This window comes from Thalassophryne amazonica, chromosome 11 (genome assembly GCF_902500255.1).
Source record: "Thalassophryne amazonica chromosome 11, fThaAma1.1, whole genome shotgun sequence".
Lineage (NCBI taxonomy): Eukaryota > Metazoa > Chordata > Actinopteri > Batrachoidiformes > Batrachoididae > Thalassophryne > Thalassophryne amazonica.
In genome coordinates this window covers 62,370,472-62,391,422 of record NC_047113.1, presented here as the reverse complement: position 1 = coordinate 62,391,422, position 20,951 = coordinate 62,370,472, and the positions used below count along the sequence as shown (strand labels likewise).

Genomic DNA, 20,951 nt, shown 5'->3' with positions numbered 1-20,951 from the left:
TCTATTTGCAAGCAGTAGTTTTAAATAATTCTTAACAGCAAATTTGTGTGTTTTTTTGTTATTGTTATTAAATTCTTGTATTTTAGCGGATTCCCAAAATAAATGATAATAATAAAAAACAAAAATCAGCTTTCTATATTGGCCATTAGCCGCCCTGCTTGGCCATTAACAAACCTATATTGGTTGATGACTAGTTTTATAACCTTGCTCCAGCCATTTCTCACACAAGTTTCAGGTCAGGTATGATGGCTTCTGTCAGCATTGCTTGAATGGATGCTGCTTCTCTCTGTATGAAAAGGGAAAAAAATAGATTGAGATCATTTGAGTAAGTAATGTGAACATAGCCTTAAGGATCAAGTACTTTGACAGTTTGATTTTAAAGGTAGTGGATGCAGTGGCAGACATATGCCATAAAAACTTGACAGACTTGTGTTTGCGTAAAGAAGATTTGGTTAAATTGCAATAAGGTTTAGTCTAATTATTGATTACACTTTGCCCTCGCAGGAGTAGTTTGATTGAAGTCCATTTGGCTGAGATGAACCTGTACTTCTGAGGATGAATGGGGTAGATAACAGAAAGTCAGAATTTAGTTCAAATCCTCTAACCCCCAGTGACTGTCAAGTACCACATTAGAATGCATTCACTGCCACAAGAACACTCAGGGAATCCCATTGCTTCACTTCTCCGCTATGTTTATCTAAGCACACTGTTCTAAAGATAGCTAATAGACATTCAGCACTTCATTTTTTTTCTTATACTCATCCATCAAAATGATTTAAACTTGGCACGTCAGGTCTGCACAATAAATTCCCATGGATTTCAGTAGAGCTGCTAATATACTATTTTTTTTCTCCTCAAATACAACTGTGACAGTTATAGTGGTTTTATAATTTGTGGCAATTATTAGGTCTGCGGTAGGGGAGATGTGTCACATACGCTGACACCTGTTTTTGTAATTCACATTGATTTTCACTGTCATTGCTGTGGCTGAGAGATGAGATGGCAGTGAAGGCAGACAGTTACATCAGCACACATTCCAGTCCATCATGTCGTTTGTGAAGGTGTGTGAGATATATTTGCACGGATTAAATGAATGCACAGTAGAGGACACCAGATTTCTTTTCCTAAGAATTTTAACTGTATGCTATAGTGGTAATGAATCACATTATGTTTCTCTGAAATGATAAAGTACACCTTCATATTTTTGTAACTGCTTTGAATTAAAATATAAGAAAATGAAATATTGTAAAAGCTTTGTTTGGCATTTATTCAGTGTGAATGAAATCAGAGTTTTTCTTTGTTGTGGAATGCATCCAGGAGTTCTACTCACCACTGAAATATTGTTTTTTCAGGAACATTTTAATATACTGTGTATTTTCTCTGGAAAGGGTTTTGCAGCATCTTGAAATTTGACTGTTACGTTGGGGAAAGCTGTTGATACTGTTTTTTTTTAACTTTGTTTTCATGTGCATCATGTCCTTGAATATTATCTTTCTTTAATATTGATACTACTTTCTCTCATAAAACATTTAAAACGCTTTGACATATTTTCAGCCTTGTTGATTGCTGCTGTGGTATTCTGCTGTTGAATCTTTGTTCTTCTTTCTCACCATTTCAGACATCACTTGCCACCAGGTTTGCACAGGAGGCCTTTGGGAAGCAGTACAAACAAACCATCGGTCTGGATTTCTTTCTGAAGAGACTAAGCCTTCCAGGTGAGACACCTTCCTAATCTTTTGGGATTGCGCACTTGTCCTGGGTTTCAGCGTGGACATGCGTGTTGCACAAACATGGTGTTTCATTCAGACTGTAGTTCTGTTAAAAATATGAAACACTGAAGGTATATATCTGGCAAAGTTGTGCAAAGAGGAGTTAGGATATTTATGACCTAATAATTTGGATGATGTTTACTTATCATTATCAGCATTCCAGAATGTTTGGGCTGGAATATTCACTGAAAAGTGGGCTGTTTGTTTGTTTTAGCCTTCAATTCCTTTCTGATCTCATAGAGCAGGATCCTTTTCTGCCATGTGTCTGTATCCTGTGTTTTCTGTTGCTGTGTAGTTTGTCTTTTGTTTCCAGCCAGAGATCGGTCTTATTCTTGAGCTACTCATTGTTGAGTGTCTGCCACTTCTCAGGGTTATTCTCTTTGAAAGCTCTTCTCTTACAGAGCAATATTTTTCTGATGCCACAAGGCCAGTGGGTGGCTTATGACTTGCTCATAATTATGTGGGCACCATACAGTGTAAATACATTAAGATTTTGCACTTATATCAAGCTCAACTGATCTTTGTCCTGCACCACATTAAACATTCATCTTCCTATTTGTTTACGTTCAAATCACAGATATAAAGCCATACTCTGTAGCCTCTAAGATCTGTAAAATAAATGTTTATTGACTAAAGCTATATTTAGACAAAGTCATATAACTTCCTACCGTGGCAAATGGAGATTTTTCAGCGGATTAAATGTCATTTCCAAAACTTTGCCAAGGCCTAACCTCCAGAAGCCTGCAAAGTGCCTGTAGTCTTTCATTACTAATATAACAAAGTTATGCAAGGGCAAATTAAGTGCTAAAAGTAATATAGATATGTGAGTAGGCTGAAGAATTGGATTTTAGCTTATGAGACTTAGGAGAACTAAAACCCCAGAAATGTTGTGGTGCAGAGTGAAAGAATAAAAACCCAACCATAAGTATATGCTGTGCTTAGCTCCTTAATAAATAACTTACACAAATGCATTGATTGTACAGTTTCTCTTCCTAATAGATTTCTTTCCTGAAACAATCACTGATTTTTATTTTTTATTTTAGTACAGAGTACAACATCCAAAACGTATGCTCATATGCACCATTATGGCAGCAACAACATTGGCTCAGCAACAGAGTTGTTAAATGGTCCATTTTCTGGGGAATTGAGTGTTGATGAGCTGATGAAGAGGAGGGTGGCTCTGCAAGCTGGGTGGTCTCAGACTTTGTTAAGACCCCCCCCCCCCCCCTTTCTGTTGGCGAGGTTGCATGGCTCTCTGGGTCTCTGTGGGGCTGTAAGGGTCTTTTGCTGCAGGAGGGAGAGTAGCCTATAGCTGGCGTTGGCCCCTCTCACCATGAAGGCCCAGCTTGTCAAACTTAATGTACATTTTCCAACACAGAGAGCGGTGAGCTGAGGGCGACTGGCACACAACAGCCTCGTCTGTGTGTGTTTTTAAAACAATACCTCTTCCAGATGTCTCTGCCAAACCAGAGCGGTTCAGGTGCTGAAGGGGATTGACCAGTGGTGAAGTCAATTTGATAAACTCAGAAGCTGATTGGGTCAGTGTCCTATCACACTGAAGAGATTTTTCTATCCACATGCATTTTGTGTAACCTTATCATGTTTCACGTGAACTATACAAGTGCAGCTTCTATTTCTTTTTGAACGCAAGAATTTTTGAGGCCATCAGGTTAGTGTGAATTCTTTAAAAATAAATAAGCTAGTGTTCGGCAGAGTGGATGGGTGGGAATGGGATTGCTCCTTATAACATCAAGGAGCCGTTTATTCATTGCACTCCTCAGCGTAGCTTTACATTGACACTGTATAGTCTAGATGTAGTGACTGTGAACCTCAGCATTTTCTTCCATCACTTTAAACAGGGACTTATGAAGGGATTGAGTCATCCAGCCATGTCCACAGTGCATGCTCTGCTCCCCATCACCGATCTGGCCCAGCACAAGGCCCTCATCACACTAACATAAACTCCTCACTGTCTGGTCCCCTTTTTTTAAGCCACCCCTTTCATTTTCCACAGGAAGAAAACATTTATTTGGATTTGGTTTTTGTGCCTAGCTTTTCTCTCTCATTCAGTCTTTCTCTTGCCACAGGCAAAAGGGCAAGAATCTTCTTTTCTTGTTATTTTGTATTTAATTATTGCTATTTTCTTTAACAGCACATAATTCTGCTAGCTTTCCTGACTTGGCGGGATATGGCACAATGAACACAGCGCTCTTCCCAGGCTAATAAGAAGTCTTTTTTTACTGCCTGGGTATTGAGAATGTTTAAATTAGAGGGTAACATATCTATTTATCCATCAGTCTCTGCACTGGATACTCTTGGATGGGAAGTGTGGAAAAGCAGATAGCACAAAATATTTTTATTAAAATGTATCAGCAGTGATACATTTTATTGTAGAAATCCTTCAACCAAAATGCTCCAGTTACAGCTGATGATTTATTGTCATTGATTATAGACTTTTGTACAACCCCAATTCCACTGAAGTTGGGATGTTGTGTGAAATGTACATGAAAACAGAATACAATGATTTGCAAATCCTCTTCAACCTATATTCAATTGAATACACCACAAAGACAAGATATTTAATGTTCAAACTGATAAACTTTTGTTTTTTGTGCAAATATTTGCTCATTTTGAAATGGATGCCTGCAACACATTTCAAAAAAGCTGGGACAGGGACAACAAAAGACTGGGAAAGTTGATGAATCCTCAAAGAGCACCTGTTTGAAACATTCCACAGGTGAACAGGTTTATTGGAAACAGGTGAGTGTCATGATTGGGTATAAAACGAGCATCCCCAAAAGGCTCAGCCGTTCACAAGCAAAGAGGATCACCACTTTGTGAACAACTGCGTGAAAAAATAGTCCAACAGTTTAAGAACAATATTTCTCAATGTTCAATGGCAAGGAATTTAGGGATTCCATCATCTACAGTCCATAATATAATCAGAAGAGTCAGAGAATCTGGAGAACTTTCTACACGTAAGCGGCAAGGCCGAAAACCCACATTGAATGTCCGTGACCTTCGATCCCTCAGGCGGCGCTGCATTAAAAACCGACATCATTGTGTAAAGGATTTTACCAAGTGGGCTCAGGAACACTTCAGAAAACCTTTGTCAGTTAACACAGTTCGTCGCTAGTGCAAGTTAAAACTCATGCAAAACCATGAAAAGCGAAAGCCATACATCAACAACATCCAGAAACGCCGCTGCCTTCTCTGGGCCCAAGCTCATTTGAAATGGACAGATGCAAAGTGGAAAAGTGTGCTGTGGTCTGATGAGTCCACATTTCTAATTGTTTTGGAAATCGTGAACATCATGTCCTTCAGACAAAAGATTATTACCAGCGCAAAGTTCAAAAGCCAGCATCTGTGATGATATGGGGGTGTGTTAGTGTCCATGGCATTGGCAGCTTACACATCTGTGATGGCACCATTAATGCTGAAAGGTACATCCAGGTTTTGGAGCAACACATGCTGCCATCCAAGCAACATCTTTTTCAGGGATGTTCCTACTTACTTCAATAAGACAATGCCAAGCCACATTCTGCACATGTTACAACAGTGTGGCTTCATTGTAAAAGAGTGCGGGTACTAGACTGGCCTGTCTGCAGTCCAAACCTGTTGCGCATTGAAAGTGTGGCACATTATGAAGCGCAAAATACGACAACGGAGACCCCGGACTGTTGAACAACTGAAGTCGTACATCAAGCAAGAATGGGAAAGAATTCCACCTACAAACGCTTATTGAGTGTTGTTAGAAGGAAAGGTGATGTAACACAGTGGTAAACATACCACTGTCCCAGCTTTTTTGAAACGTGTTGCAGGCATGCATTTCAAAATGAGCAAATATTTGCAATTAGGTTGAACATTAAATATCTTGTCTTTGTGGTGTATTCAATTGAATATAGTTTGAAGAGGATTTGCAAATCATTGTGTTCTGTTTTATTTACATTTTACACAATGTCCCAACTTTATTGGAATTGGGGTTGTAGAAATAAATTAATAATTAATCCCCTAAATGAATAAATAAACAAAGTTTAAAAAAGAGTAAAAAAAAATTGCAGTGTTATTTTGCTTTTTTTCCCTTATTTTATTTTGATTACTATTTTATTATTTTGGTAAAACCAGATGAGTTAAGAAGCAATATTGGCTATCAGTCTTTCTTGTACTGTAAATACCATAAATACCAAATGTAAGTCAAACAGAAAACAATATGTTAAAAGTTTTTTTTACATGTCAGTTTTTTTCTTGTGACATATTTACATTCAGCATCTGAAATCCTATCTATCTATCTATCTATCTATCTATCTATCTATCTATCTATCTATCTATCTATCTATCTATCTATCTATCTATCTATCTATCTATCTATCTATCTATCTATCTATCTATCTATCTATATATATATATATATATATATATATATATATATATATATATACTATAGACATATATATAGACTATAAGAGGACTACAAAGTCATGTTGTATAGACTGTCCTTGGTGGAAATGTCATGCCCAGGTTATCATACTGAGATCTCAAACATTTATTTCTTGTATTTCCAACTTTTCATTTGTATTAAGAAATTGAGATATTTTGAGTTATTTTTTTTTAAATGAAAGTGCATTTTGTGCAAAAAATTATTGGTCATGCTGACATTGCTGTATTGAATTTGTCATACTGAGTTGGGTACATTTATTCACAATACTGAGCTTGTTTCTGAATTGCAACTAGTAACATGTCTTAATCTTAGCACAATGGTGCACATTTGTTTTTCTAGTAGTGTACTATGTGCAGTTACAAGCTCAGTACAGTATGATCTCAGTACATGGCATTGGAACATCAATGAAATCTTTTGTTGAAGTGCATTGTTGCCTTTTTAAAATTTTGCTCTTTAATCTCTGCTAATCCTGCCATATCTTCTTTTCCTGTAGGCAATTTGAATGTGACCCTGCAGGTGTGGGACATTGGAGGCCAAACATTAGGAGGGAAAATGCTGGATAAATATGTATATGGAGCTCATGTACGGTAACACACAAATAGTCACTCCTCCTTCTCTATATTTTGTATTTGCCTCTCCAACCTATACTGCATCTCTGTTTTGTGTTGCAGCCTCCTTCACTAGTTAGTAATTTTGAGTTTTTTATGCCTCCAACACAAAGCTAGAATTTAACGTAGTATTATTTTTAAGCTCAAATTTAGCATAGAAATATTGTAAGTGTACAAATCATCTTCTGCAGCTAATGGTGAAGAAGTCATAGGAAGCATAGGAAGAATTAGTTTCCAATTCCCAAATATTCGTGTATTAGTGACTGTGGTCAGGATTATTTTTACAGTCTCAGCAGCTCCGCTCTGAGTCTGCCACTCCCTCCCTCTGGAGCCGTATCATAATAAACCGTTAATTCACAGAGAGCATAGCAAGTCACAGAGTTTCAAAATCACAGTGTTTCTGCTTTAAATGGTGTTTCCGTAGTCACTGTTTTAGATCTAAATGAACTGTTCAGAATTTATTGTAAGTTGATCCTGTGAACTTTGAAATATTGGAATTACTCTGTATTTGTGAATTTATCTAAGAAATTCAATTAGAGAAATGAATGCCCGTTTGGATTCAGTACTCAGCTCATACATGAAGGACATGAGGAGTAAACACACACACACACACACACACACACACACACACACACACACACACACACACACACACACACACACACACACACACACACACACACACACACACACACACACACACACACACACCAGTATATAATGGGCAGTGAGGACATTTTTGTTATTTGGCTACTAATTGTTGTTATTAGTTGTTATTACTGTTACTGTTATTTTTATTTCGATCAACTGATTAATTGCTTAGTCTGGAAATTACAGAAATGAATTCAGATTGCTTATTTCATTAATTAAATTTTTTCCAGTCTTCCAGCAAAGTCTTCAGATACTTGATTTGTTCTACAAACTGTCCAAAACCCCAAAGTATACAGTCTACAATGATATAATACTACAGCAAGGGAGAAGTTCATATTTATACAAACTGTGAGCAGGTTGCCATTTTTCCTTGACAGAAATGATTTGATTATAAAAATAGTTATTATTTTAAGCCAATTGATGAATCATTTAATCTGTAACACGATCTGTTCTTCTAGCTTTCAACACATTTAAATTGTTGCACTGTTTAGCAGTTGCGTGGCACTGTTTTAAATTGCCCTGGTTGCCCATTTCAGACACCCTAGAATTTTGATAAAAATATAAGTTTTTCTTTTTTGTCAGTGGCTTCCCAGAAAATTGCATTTGAAATGGTTAAACATCCCCCCACAAACAAAAATCAAATGTGAGATTTCTCTTCAAAGAAATTAATCAGTCAAATGACTGATTAATGTATCTCCAGCAAACCATTACACAAACCAGCATGCTAACAAAAGACAATCCATTGTTGGATTTACTTCCCAGTGCATGACATCATATTAATGATGATCACTCATTAATAAAATAATTAAACACCTGATTAAATACAATCTGATTTCCTTAAAAATTGCAGTAGGTTATCAAAAATGGTTTCTATAGCTTTATTGCTGAAAAGACGTTATTAAAGTAGAAAAGTGGTCATACATTTAGTAGATATTTTAACTGTTTTTTATTATGTTTGAAAGTTTTAATCATGTTAATATAGCAAAAACCTATGAGCAATGTATATCTGTCATGTTTACACCACTTCCTCTCCTATCTGTTCCAAAGATGTCACACATCATTGCCACATTATGACACTTTTCTTTAGGAGTTTCCCATCACTGCTGTACGGGACGTTCACACCTATTCTTCACCACTGTGCAGTGTGTAATCAATCATGGCCAGTCAGACAGATGCAGACTAATTGTCAGGAGCACAAGCTGTCATCACTGACTTTGCATGTTGTGACAGTGCATGTCTGCTGAACACAAAAGCAACAGACACTCCTTCAGTAAAGAGACAGTTACGTTGCATCCTGCAGTAAAAGTGGAAACATTTACCTTGGATCACATTCACCTCCAGTCCAGTTAAAATGGCACAAGTTAGAGCAGGAAATGGTTGTGTTATGTGAAGACCTGTCATGAATTATTCTTGTTGTATCAACTGCTTATAGAATGATCAATGGATGCGTTCACACATACAAATCCTTTGAATTTAAATGACTTAAAAATTGGCTGACATGCTTGTTTCAAGGGGATCACACCAGGAGGTGAAAAATTACATGTAAACGCTTCATTTCTTCACTCAGCTAGATAACCCACCTCATCTCTATCCTTCACTAAATTTGTAGTGTATTCACAAAAGTCGTATCCTGGGCCTGCCTTGTGAAATTACGCTGTTTGAAAATAGTGCTGAAACAACCTCAGATAATGTGAGAGTTTAACTCTAAGAGGAGCAGTGCCACCTACTGTTCCCTCAGTTTCTCAGTATTAATCATGCTATTGAAAGCAAGATCAACATTAATTTATGGTCTCACATCCAGTATCTGCCACTGAACGAGTGCAAAAGTGGAGTGCCCAAATCAGTCAGATTACTGCGATGACATTATTCTGCTATTGTTTTGTGTTTCAGGGAGTTTTACTGGTCTATGACATCACCAATCACCAGAGCTTTGAGAACCTGGAGGATTGGTTCATTATGGTAAAAAAGGCCAACGAGGAGTCTGATATTCAGCCTGTTATCTCCCTGGTGGGCAACAAAAGTGAGTGTTAAACACATTGAATTCTACAAACACACGTATGTGCAAGTTCTTGTTTTTAATCATCTTAATGAGAATACTAAAGATGAGTGTATCATATAGACACATGTATCATGAAATGTAAAACTCAACTCCCCTCAAGAATGTGTTTTTCTTGTGGTTACATCTCAAAGTATGTTTTTTTATGCCCTTGCTCAAAGAAGTTGTGGAGCATTACGTTTTCACCCTATTTGGGTGTCTGGCCATTCGTCTGAAAAAATTTCTTTTCCACACAGTAACGAAAGAGCACCTTGTCTGACTGAAATCATTTATTGGTGGTTTATTGAAGGAGCCTAGTGGAAGGTTCCATTAGAAAATGGCCACGGTCTGTTATCCAGTATGGTCACTACAGGTGCCATCTTGATTTTCGTTTCCTTGCAGTGAGTAAAGCGCCGGTCACAACCCACCGTGCGTTTTTTTTTTTCACCATATGTTTTCTGCGGATGCCACGGCCACTACGTTTTTGTGAAAACATACGGAGGCAGTAGCAAGAGGAGGGAGGGAGTACGTTCAACGCACGTCTCTAGGAGTGTAACGATAAAGAGAGTTGACAAAGCAGTGTGTGCAGTGTTTAATTCCATAGTATGTGGTGAGTAGCCTCCTGCCTCCGTACGGATTTGGTTAATTCAATAGTAATTGAATGAAAATGTGCTGCTTTGAATCCGTACTGAGGCAGTACTCACAGTGCGTCAGCTGTACTGCTGGTGAATCCGCAGAATGACCGCAGCGAAAGTTCTGCATGCACCAAAACCTCTACGGTGTGTCTGCGTGTTCCTAAATTCGTACTGAGGCAGTACTTACGATGTACGGATCTGCAAATTTAGCCCACGTTTTTGCAAGTAGACTGCATGCACGTGCAAGTACGGCGGGTTGTGACCACGGCTTTAAAGACACCTCGTTTGGTTGAAACTGTTTCATTTGAGGGAGGCTAGTGGAAGTATCCAATTGAAAATGGATTTCAGTACACCAACTACTGCAAAGCAGCAGTTTTTTCGCTGTATCTTTTTCATTATATAAATACGCCACGTAAAGTCTTATCACTTATACTATGAAACATACACCAACTTAAAGGGCATATCTCACTCCCGTCAACACTATCTTTTAAAAAAATATCTACCAGATTATGAATCATTACTTCCAACTCTTTAACTTGTGAGAGCCCTGATGTAGCTGATAAAAATAAAATTAGCCATACAGCATCTGAAAAACACACACAGATGTAGAGGTATTACAGCCATAAAAGTGACGTAACCTCAGGTGTTATTTGCTGTCTGAAAGTCATGCCACCTGTGTCGAGTTACAGTCCACTTCATGACTTACACCAGTACACAAAGTCAATTTGGGCAGCTTTTAGGCTTTAAATGTAATATGGCGTTAATATGTTTTTAATATGACTTTAATTTGACTTTCAAGTCAAATTTTTGTATTTTGCGAGTAACATATGCCCTTCTCCACCTTTTTGTAACCCGCGGTGTATTCAGAAAAAACAAAACAAAAACCATCGCATACGTCTCAATAAGACTGAATAATCTTGATGATTACATGCAGTGAAAGTGGTGTTTCTGATTTCACTCCTGCTGTGTTCACACACAGAGCCATGTAGAATTATTGTTCCACTGTGTGGTGCTGTCTTTTGTCCACAGAAAAATGGCGCTACTCTGTCAGCCTTCTTCAGACTTGACAAACTTGCCAGGGCTTCTTAGCTATCAGTTTAGCTCAGCTTGGCCAGTAAGACAAACACTGAAGCTGGTCCACGTCGCGGCTGTCCTGTTAACAGTGGCCACTTGTCACCACATTCTGTCAGACTCTGATCATAGAAGCAACTTCCTCAGTGAGACTGGCCTCTGTCGCCCATGTAGCAGCTTAGCTTAGCATGGTGCGATGCAACGCCGCGGCACACACCACAAACACGGCTGATTCCACACTTTTGGGAGAGGTAACCAAGCACCAACCTGAGCTCATTAGAACTGAGGCTGACGCGGAAGTGTAGTACCTTCACTAGCTGTAAAACAGAGCACTTTCCCATGGGACTCAGTGTTAAAATGTCCAGCTTTAGAGCAGAAAAAAAACTTATTTACAGCCTGGTACAAAAAACAGTTTTGGTGTCTTCAACAGTTTCCTCTGTACAGGGGGTGAATTTTTTTTACTAAGGTCTTAGTTTAAGATGTTTTAAGTAATAAATTATGTAAAATTGGAGGTGTGGTTGCTTTGAGTGACAGCTGCTGAGTGGAGTGTCTTCACATCTCGTCTTTGCTCAGTGTCCTCTCGATGCGGCTGGTCGTGGAGGCTGTGTCTATTTAGAGCATTTTATTACAAACACCTGGAATAATATGGTTTGTTGTGTGATGAAACGTCCTAGCAGATCAGACATCCCTGTTGTAGTGTTCATGCTGAGTGAAACTCTCGTCAGATTTAATGTTGTATGCTCATGGTGTTAGGACTTTTAGCAGCTGTCGGTAGCTTCATTTGTTAGATCCACTTAATGTACGATTACTGAGAAAATATGTGGCTCATAACTCCTAATGTCCACAAGAAATTAAACCATTAGGAGAACCACTGCACAGTCCCCAAAAATATGATTTAATAAACACCTGAGTGGAGGGTAAGTGGCTTGGACCACAGGGGTTAGTCAGCTGGGACTGAAGACTAGTTTATTTGCTTCTGAAGGTAACAGTTTCTATGAAATGAAACCTATCTAAGACAAAGTATTATATGAAGAATATTATTATATTTCTCAAAAAAGTGCAAGAGACTATGTTTATAGTCCAAATTACAAATGTTTTTCAGCCATATCAGAAAAAACAACTGACTAAGTTTACATGAAGCCAATAACCCTTTCATAGCTGGAATATTAGCAATAGCCCGGTTGCGCACGGCCATGTACGGTGTCGTAAACACCCACAAAAAACCGAATATGACCCCTGGGTTACTCCTTTTCTAACCCGAATATCGCGTCATATAAACGCGCATCGGAATATCCCCATAGAAAGGAACATTATTTTGTGTTCTGCGCATGTCCTATCCACAAGGAATCTTGGTCTTTTGAGTACAGCAACTACTTGTATGCGACGCGCGCAACCCACTGGAAACCACAGAAGCAGAGGTAAACAAATATGGCAAAATCCAGACGCGGCAAAACAGCACCACACTTTTGGAGCGAGTAGCAAACTGAATACTTCATTAGTATCGTGAAAGACGTGAATATAATGTCTTTTATTGAAGGAAATGACGCATATTTGCGTCATGACGTTCTCCGTGCATCTGGACGTTGTCCATGCGTCGCTGTTTAGATGGGGATATTCCAAATGATACCAGTGACCATGTATACAGGATTAACTCTGTCTGCTTAAGCATGTGAACGGGTTAATGACTCAGAAACCGGAATATTGACCTTAACCCGAATAGTAATGGTATGTAAACGTAGTCAATGTGTAAATAACATGACTTCTTTTCTGAAATCAAATTAGTTCTTGACCAGTGTTGGACAAGTTACTTTAAAAAGCTAAGTAGTTGTAGTTACTAATTGCTTCTCCAAAAAAAGGAACTAAGTGATGGCAAAATAAATAAATAAATAAACAAATCCAATAGGCCATCAGCCTCATCCACCATGAGGACCCCTAAGAACCCATGGGTGCTGCCATTTTGAATGGTCACATGTGCTATCTGCTTCATCTGCCATGAGTACCCGGTCGCAGCGACGTTACTTACGGTTTGCTTCCATGTCAGATTGCAGAACATCACTTCCGGTTTGTGTCTGTGCCTCATCCACCTTAAGGTCTCCTAGAAGTGAAGGTCACATGATGTGATGTAATGTAGTATGGGGAAAAAATTGATTCAGCAGCGGCAAAAAAGAAAATTAAAAAATTAATAATAATCGGTCGCAGAACGTCATTTCCAGTTTGCTTCCGGGTCAGGTTAGTGTCCGCTTCATCTACCTAAAGCACACCTAGAACTGAAGGTCACATGATGTGATCTAAAATAGCATGGGGGAAGAATTGATTCGGCAGCAGCAAAATAAATACATAAATAAATGAATAATTGGTCTCGGAACGTCACTTCCGGTTTGCTTCTGCATCAGGTTAGTGTCCGTCTCATCCACCTAAAGCAGCATTACACGCAAAGGTCACATGATGTGATCTAAAATAGTGTAGGGGAAGAACTGATTCGGCATTTGTTTTTGTTTTTTTAATTAAGAGACTTGATTGATAATACAAGCAAAGCTCGCTCATGGTACACTGATTCCCAAGCAGGAAGTGCCAAATTTTGAGCCCACAGTGAGACAGGAAATGTCAAATGTTGAACACTTCTTGGATTGACAAGACAGGAGATCTCGTGGGATTTCACGGGAACTCAATGGCAAGTTGAAATTGAAACAGAAAGTGCCAAATTTTGAGTCCACAGTGACACAGGAAATGTCAAATTGGTCTAACTTTCTAAAGTTTTTTAAATATATAATTCCCCCTAGTTTTGATCTGCTTTTTTTTTTTAATTAACCTGTTCTTTGGTATGTTGTTTTTGCTGTTGTATTTAATCCTCTGTAAGGTTTCTGTGTAACGTTTTGTTTATCTCCTTAAATCATTAAAAAGTCAAATGTTGAACACTTCCTGGTTTGATAGTAAATGGGATCTCGTGGGAATCCAGTGGCACGTTGAGACTGAAACAGGAAGTGGTAAATTTTGAGTCCACAGTGAAACAGGGAATATCAAAAGTTGGACATTTCCTGGCATGGGTGTAGCTGGGTTGCACTGGACTCCCTTGAAATCTGATTGGACACCCCTGGTGCCACCTGGATGATTGACATGTCACAGCACCGCACATTTGGTTGAAAAGAGCCATTTTGAAATCGGTGACACATACTGATTGCTAAGTCCATCCTGTACAGTAGTTGGCGCTGTGTTTAACAAAAAAGTTCTAATCCACCTTAGTAGAAGAAGAAAATGTTTGAGCCAGATTTGAACTTGAAAACCAGTGGTGGGCACAGCTAAACAACAAGTTAGCTTCGATAACAGATAATCAGCTAACTGAAAAGTTATCTTTTATAAAGCTAAACCGATAAACCACCCAAAAATTTATCAGAAGCTACAGCTAACCGATCACTTTCAGTATAGTCTCTGGTACACTTGCAACTACTAACAAGCTGATTTTGAGTTTTAACACCACAATCGCTTCTGGTAGCATTAAAGGCGACTACAGACCCAAACAATGAGTCAGCACTTCTGTCTTTGTGCGCCCTGCTCACTGCTGGAAGCTCCTGTTTTCTTACATAGCTTGCAGCAGTGAAGCAGTTGAGAGGAGCCGCGAAGCTCAACTCTCTACTCAGTAGCACTGTTGCCGTGAGGCGGAGGTCTTGGAAAATAAAGCAGTGCTGGCTTATGGTTTTGATTTATAAATAAAATTAATATGGATAGAATAACTCCATTAATGTCAGTTCTGTCATTTGTACAAAGTTAAAATATAACACATATCTTTTAATTTTAAATAATGCACTAATTGCACTAAAAGATGCCAAAGGGATTATGAGTAAATGAGCCTCCGCTAACACTGATTGGTTAACTAACACTGATTGGTTAACTCATTCATTCTGTGTAAAAACCAACACATTAATGTGAGGTGTGTGTGTGTGTGTGTGCGCGTTGGTGTTTACATATAAATGTGCTTTGCGTCATGCATGATTTGCGTCATGACGTTCTCCGTGCATCTGGACGTTGTCCATGCATCGCTGTTTAGATGGGGATATTCCAAATGATACCAGTGACCATGTATACAGGATTAACTCTGTCTGCTTAAGCATGTGAACGGGTTAATGACTCAGAAACCGGAATATTGACCTTAACCCGAATAGTAATGGTATGTAAACGTAGTCAGTGTGTAAATAACATGACTTCTTTTCTGAAATCAAATTAGTTCTTGACCAGTGTAGGTCAAGTTACTTTAAAAAGGTAAGTAGTTGTAGTTACTAATGGCTTCTCCAAAAAAGGAACTAAGTGATGGCAAAATAAATAAATAAATAAACAAATCCAATAGGCCATCGGCCTCATCCACCATGAGGACCCCTAAGAACCCATGGGTGCTGCCATTTTGAATGGTCACATGTGCTATCTGCTTCATCTGCCATGAGTACCCGGTCGCAGCGACGTTACTTACGGTTTGCTTCCATGTCAGATTGCAGAACATCACTTCCGGTTTGTGTCTGTGCCTCATCCACCTTAAGGTCTCCTAGAAGTGAAGGTCACATGATGTGATGTAATGTAGTATGGGGAAAAAATTGATTCAGCAGCGGCAAAAAAGAAAATTAAAAAATTAATAATAATCGGTCGCAGAACGTCATTTCCAGTTTGCTTCTGGGTCAGGTTAGTGTCTGCTTCATCTACCTAAAGCACACCTAGAACTGAAGGTCACATGATGTGATCTAAAATAGCATGGGGGAAGAATTGATTCGGCAGCAGCAAAATAAATACATAAATAAATGAATAATTGGTCTCGGAACGTCACTTCCGGTTTGCTTCTGCATCAGGTTAGTGTCCGTCTCATCCACCTAAAGCTGTTGTGAAAGTGTAGGTACACGGACCCACAACAGGGGGCGCAATGAACGGACAATGGAGAAAGGTGAATAACAAGTTTTACTGTTGTGAAATGAGCACAACCAATACAACATTCAATAGTTTGGGGTTTAAGCCGAAATCTGCTGGTGTCGTGTGGGCAGGCTCGAAGGTAGGAGACGTCCGTCCTAGTCGAACCGGAACCACCCAGATCTCCTCTGCCACCGAACCCCAGATGTACTGGAACCGCCAAGTCCCGAATTCCCAGGTGGCCACTGCCTCCGCTCGTCGGATCCGGTACTGCTGGCGGGGAAGAGCAACAAACACACAGGTGTGGATGCGACAGCACCCAGTAAACGGAGAGGGGAGAAGCCGCCTCCACCTCTTGTCACAATTAAGCAGGAAGGTGAGTACTTATCCAAGTAATTAGCTTTCAGTAGTCAGCTGTCCTGAAAAGGTTTAACAAGTTTTATCAGGTTATACAGAATATGCTTGCAGAGAAGGTTACCTCAATCTTAAGGCGATATCTCGGCACTGAGGTGGAGACGCCGTCCTGCTGATATACCTCCGTGCTGAGTGGAACAGCTGTGTCCAGTGATGGGTGACAGCTGTCACCCTGGCTGCTCCCGTAAGGCGGCAGCGCCCTCTGGTGCCTGGAGCCCGCACTCCAGGCAGGGCGCCCTCTGGTGGTGGTGGGCCAGCAGTACCTCCTCTTCAGCGGCCCACACAACAGGACCCCCCCCTCAACGGGCGCCTCCTGGCGCACGACCGGGCTTGTCCGGATGGCGACGGTAGAAGTCGGCCAGGAGGGCCGGGTCCAGGATGAAGCCCTTCTTCACCCAGGAGCGTTCCTCGGGACCGTACCCCTCCCAGTCCACCAGGTACTGAAAACCCCGGCCCATCCGACGGACGTCGAGGAGCCGGCGCACAGTCCAAGCCGGTTCCCCGTCGATGATCCGGGCAGGAGGTGGCGCCGGACCCGGGGTGCAGAGGGGTGAGGTGTGATGGGGCTTGATCCTTGACACGTGAAATACTGGATGGATCCGCAGCGAGGCCGGGAGCTGGAGCCTCACTGCGGCGGGGTTAATGACTTTCAGGATTCTGAAGGGTCCGATGTATCGTTCCTGGAGTTTTGGGGAGTCCACTTGCAGAGGGATGTCTTTGGTGGACAACCATACCTCCTGCCCAGGACGATACTTGGGGGCCGGGGCCCGCCGCCGGTCTGCATGTTTCTTCGCCCTCGTCCGGGCCTTCAATAAAGCAGAGCGGGCGGCACGCCACACCCGACGGCACTTCCGTAGGTGGGCCTGGACCGAGGGCACACCGACCTCTCCCTCAACCACCGGAAACAAGGGGGGCTGATACCCCAAGCACACCTCAAAAGGGGAGAGGCCGGTGGCTGACGACACTTGACTGTTGTGGGCGTACTCGATCCAGGCCAGGTGGGTACTCCAGGCCGTCGGGTGCGCGGCTGTCACACAGCGTAGTGTCTGCTCCAGTTCCTGGTTGGCCCGCTCTGCTTGCCCGTTGGTCTGGGGGTGATACCCGGACGAGAGGCTGACCGTGGCCCCCAGTTCCCGGCAGAAGCTCCTCCAAACGTGTGAGGTAAACTGGGGACCGCGATCGGAGACGATGTCTGATGGTATCCCATGCAGACGGACGACGTGGTGGACCAAGAGGTCCGCGGTCTCCTGGGCCGTTGGTAGCTTCGGGAGGGCCACGAAGTGGGCCGCCTTGGAGAAACGGTCCACTATCGTGAAGACGACGGTGTTTCCCTGGGACGGCGGGAGACCCGTGACAAAGTCCAGGCCGATGTGGGACCAGGGGCGATGTGGAACGGGCAGCGGCTGTAGCAGCCCTGAGGTCTTTCGGTGGTCGGCCTTGCCCCTGGCGCAGGTGGTACAGGCCTGGACGTAGTCCCGGACGTCGGCCTCCAGGGACGCCCACCAGAAGCGCTGCCGGACGACTGCCACGGTCCTTTGCACCCCAGGGTGACAGGAGAGCTTAGAACCTTGACAGAAGTCCAGTACTGCAGCTCTGGCTTCTGGTGGGATGTAGAGTCTGTTCTTTGGTCCGGTTCCGGGGTCCGGGTCACGGGTCAGGGCCTCCCGGACGGTCTTCTCCACGTCCCAGGTGAGGGCGGCCACGATAGCGGACTCCGGGATGATGGGATCCGGGGGATCCGACGGTTCCGTTTTGACTTCGTCTTCGTGTACCCGGGACAATGCATCCGATCTTTGATTCTTGGTCCCGGGACGGTAGGTAATCCGGAAGTCAAAACGGCCAAAGAACAGTGACCAGCGGGCTTGCCTGGGGTTCAGCCGCTTGGCGGTCCTGATGTACTCCAGGTTCCGATGGTCAGTGAAAACCGTGAATGGCACGGCTGTTCCCTCCAACAGATGTCTCCACTCTTCGAGGGCCTCTTTCACAGCAAGGAGTTCTCGATTGCCGACGTCATAGTTCCGTTCGGCCGGGGTCAACCTGCGGGAAAAATAGGCACACGGGTGAAGGACCTTATCGGTCTTCCCGCTCTGGGAGAGTACCGCTCCTATCCCTGAGTCCGAGGCGTCCACTTCAACCACTAACTGGCGGCTAGGGTCGGGCTGCACCAGAACTGGTGCAGACGAGAAGCGCTGTTTCAACTCCTTGAACGCGGCTTCGCACCGATCCGACCAGGTGAAGGGGACTTTTGGTGAGGTCAGGGCTGTCAGGGGACTAACTACCTGACTGTAGCCCTTAATGAACCTCCTGTAGAAATTAGCAAAGCCGAGGAACTGTTGCAGCTTCCTACGGCTTGTGGGTTGGGGCCAATCTCTCACCGCCGCAACCTTGGCCGGATCCGGAGCGACGGAGTTAGAGGAGATGATGAACCCCAAGAAGGACAAAGAAGTGCGGTGGAACTCACACTTCTCGCCCTTCACAAACAGGCGGTTCTCCAACAACCGCTGTAGGACCTGACGGACATGCCGGACATGAGTCTCAGGATCCGGGGAAAAGATGAGTATATCGTCTAGATACACGAAGACGAACCGGTGCAGGAAGTCCCGCAAGACATCGTTTACCAACGCTTGGAAAGTCGCGGGAGCATTAGTGAGACCGAACGGCATGACCAGGTACTCAAAATGACCTAACGGGGTGTTAAATGCCGTCTTCCATTCGTCTCCCTTCCGGATCCGAACCAAATGATACGCATTCCTAAGATCAAGCTTGGTGAAGATTTTGGCTCCATGCAAGGGGGTGAACACTGAATCCAACAAGGGCAACGGGTATCGGTTGCGAACCGTGATTTCGTTCAACCCCCTGTAATCAATGCATGGACGAAGTCCGCCATCTTTTTTACCCACAAAAAAGAAACCAGCACCCATCGGAGAGGTGGAATTCCGGATCAACCCGGCAGCTAATGAGTCCCGGATGTAGGTCTCCATTGATTCGCGTTCCGGCCGTGAGAGGTTGTACAGCCTACTGGACGGGAACTCACTGCCTGGAACCAAATCAATGGCACAATCATACGGGCGGTGGGGAGGAAGCGTGAGAGCCAGATCCTTGCTGAACACGTCCGCGAGGTCATGGTACTCCGCTGGCACCGCCTTCAGATTGGGCGGGACTCGGACCTCCTCCTTAGCGTGGGAGCCGGGGGGAACCGAGGAACCTAGACACTCCCGATGGCAGGTCTCGCTCCACTGTACCACTACCCCGGACGGCCAATCGATCCGGGGATTGTGCTTTAGCATCCAGGGAAAACCCAGAACCACACGGGAGGTGGCCTGAGTCACAAAGAACTCGATCACCTCCCGGTGGTTACCTGACACCACCAGAGTTACCGGTGGTGTCTTATGCGTGATCGGTGGGAGTAGGGAGCCATCTAGTGCCCGAACCTGTACAGGCGAGGTAAGAGCCACCAGAGGGAGCCCTATCTCCCTGGCCCATCTACTGTCTAGCAGATTCCCCTCAGAGCCCGTGTCCACCAGTGCTGGGGCCTTCAGGGTTGAATCCTCATAAAGGATCGTGACTGGGAGTCGTGTGGCAATGTGGGTGTGTCCCACGTGAATGTTTTGGCCCACCCCTGGCCCAGTCTCTAGGGGCGGGCGTTGGAGTTTAACCGCTCGGGGCAGTCGCTTGCAAGATGCTCACTCGAGCCACAAACAAAACAAGCTCCGTAGGCCCGCCTCCTTTGTGCTCCAGGTGCCCTAAATGTTGCCCTGCTCGTGTCCATAGCTTCGTCAGCAGGGGGAGCCGTAGGCGCACGGAGAGCAGGAACAGAGGAGCGTGGGGAAGGCGGAGCTCGGTCGGAACCGGAAGGGAGAGGGACGACGCGTGCCTGGCCACGCCCTTCGCCTCGTTCCCGACGGCGTTCTTCTAGCCGGTTGTCGAGTCGTATAACTAGATCGATTAGCCCATCTAAGTCCCGCGGTTCGTCCTTCGCCACCAGGTGCTCTTTTAGGACCAGTGACAGTCCGTTTACAAAGGCGGCGCGGAGGGCAGTGCTATTCCAGCCGGATCTCGCCGCCGCGATGCGGAAGGCGACTGCATAGGCAGCTGCGCTCCGACGCCCCTGTCTCATTGACAGTAGCACGGTTGAAGCGGTCTCTCCTCTATTGGGGTGATCGAACACCGTTCTGAGCTCCCGCACAAACCCATCGTATGTATGAAGGAGCCGTGAGTTCTGCTCCCAGAGCGCTGTAGCCCAAGCGCGTGCCTCCCCGCGAAGCAGGTTTATTACATAAGCTACTTTGCTAGCGTCAGTCGCGTACATCACGGGACGCTGTGCGAAGACGAGCGAACACTGCATCAAAAAATCCGCGCACGTCTCCACACAGCCTCCGTACGGTTCTGGAGGGCTTATGTAAGCTTCTGGGGACGGAGGAAGGGACCGTTGAACGACCAGTGGAA

At 43.4% G+C, this 20,951-nt stretch overlaps 1 protein-coding gene across 2 annotated transcripts in view; it reads left to right on the top strand.

Moving 5' to 3' along the window:
- The window catches only part of rab28 (RAB28, member RAS oncogene family), a 71,611-nt gene that overhangs the window by 13,408 nt on the left and 37,252 nt on the right, over positions 1 to 20,951 (top strand). For both annotated transcript variants that reach the window (XM_034181966.1, XM_034181967.1), the window contains exons 2-4: positions 1,619 to 1,715; positions 6,701 to 6,789; positions 9,357 to 9,486. In XM_034181966.1, the coding sequence (XP_034037857.1) occupies positions 1,619 to 1,715; positions 6,701 to 6,789; positions 9,357 to 9,486 (316 nt within the window). The remainder of the gene's footprint in view (positions 1 to 1,618; positions 1,716 to 6,700; positions 6,790 to 9,356; positions 9,487 to 20,951) is intronic.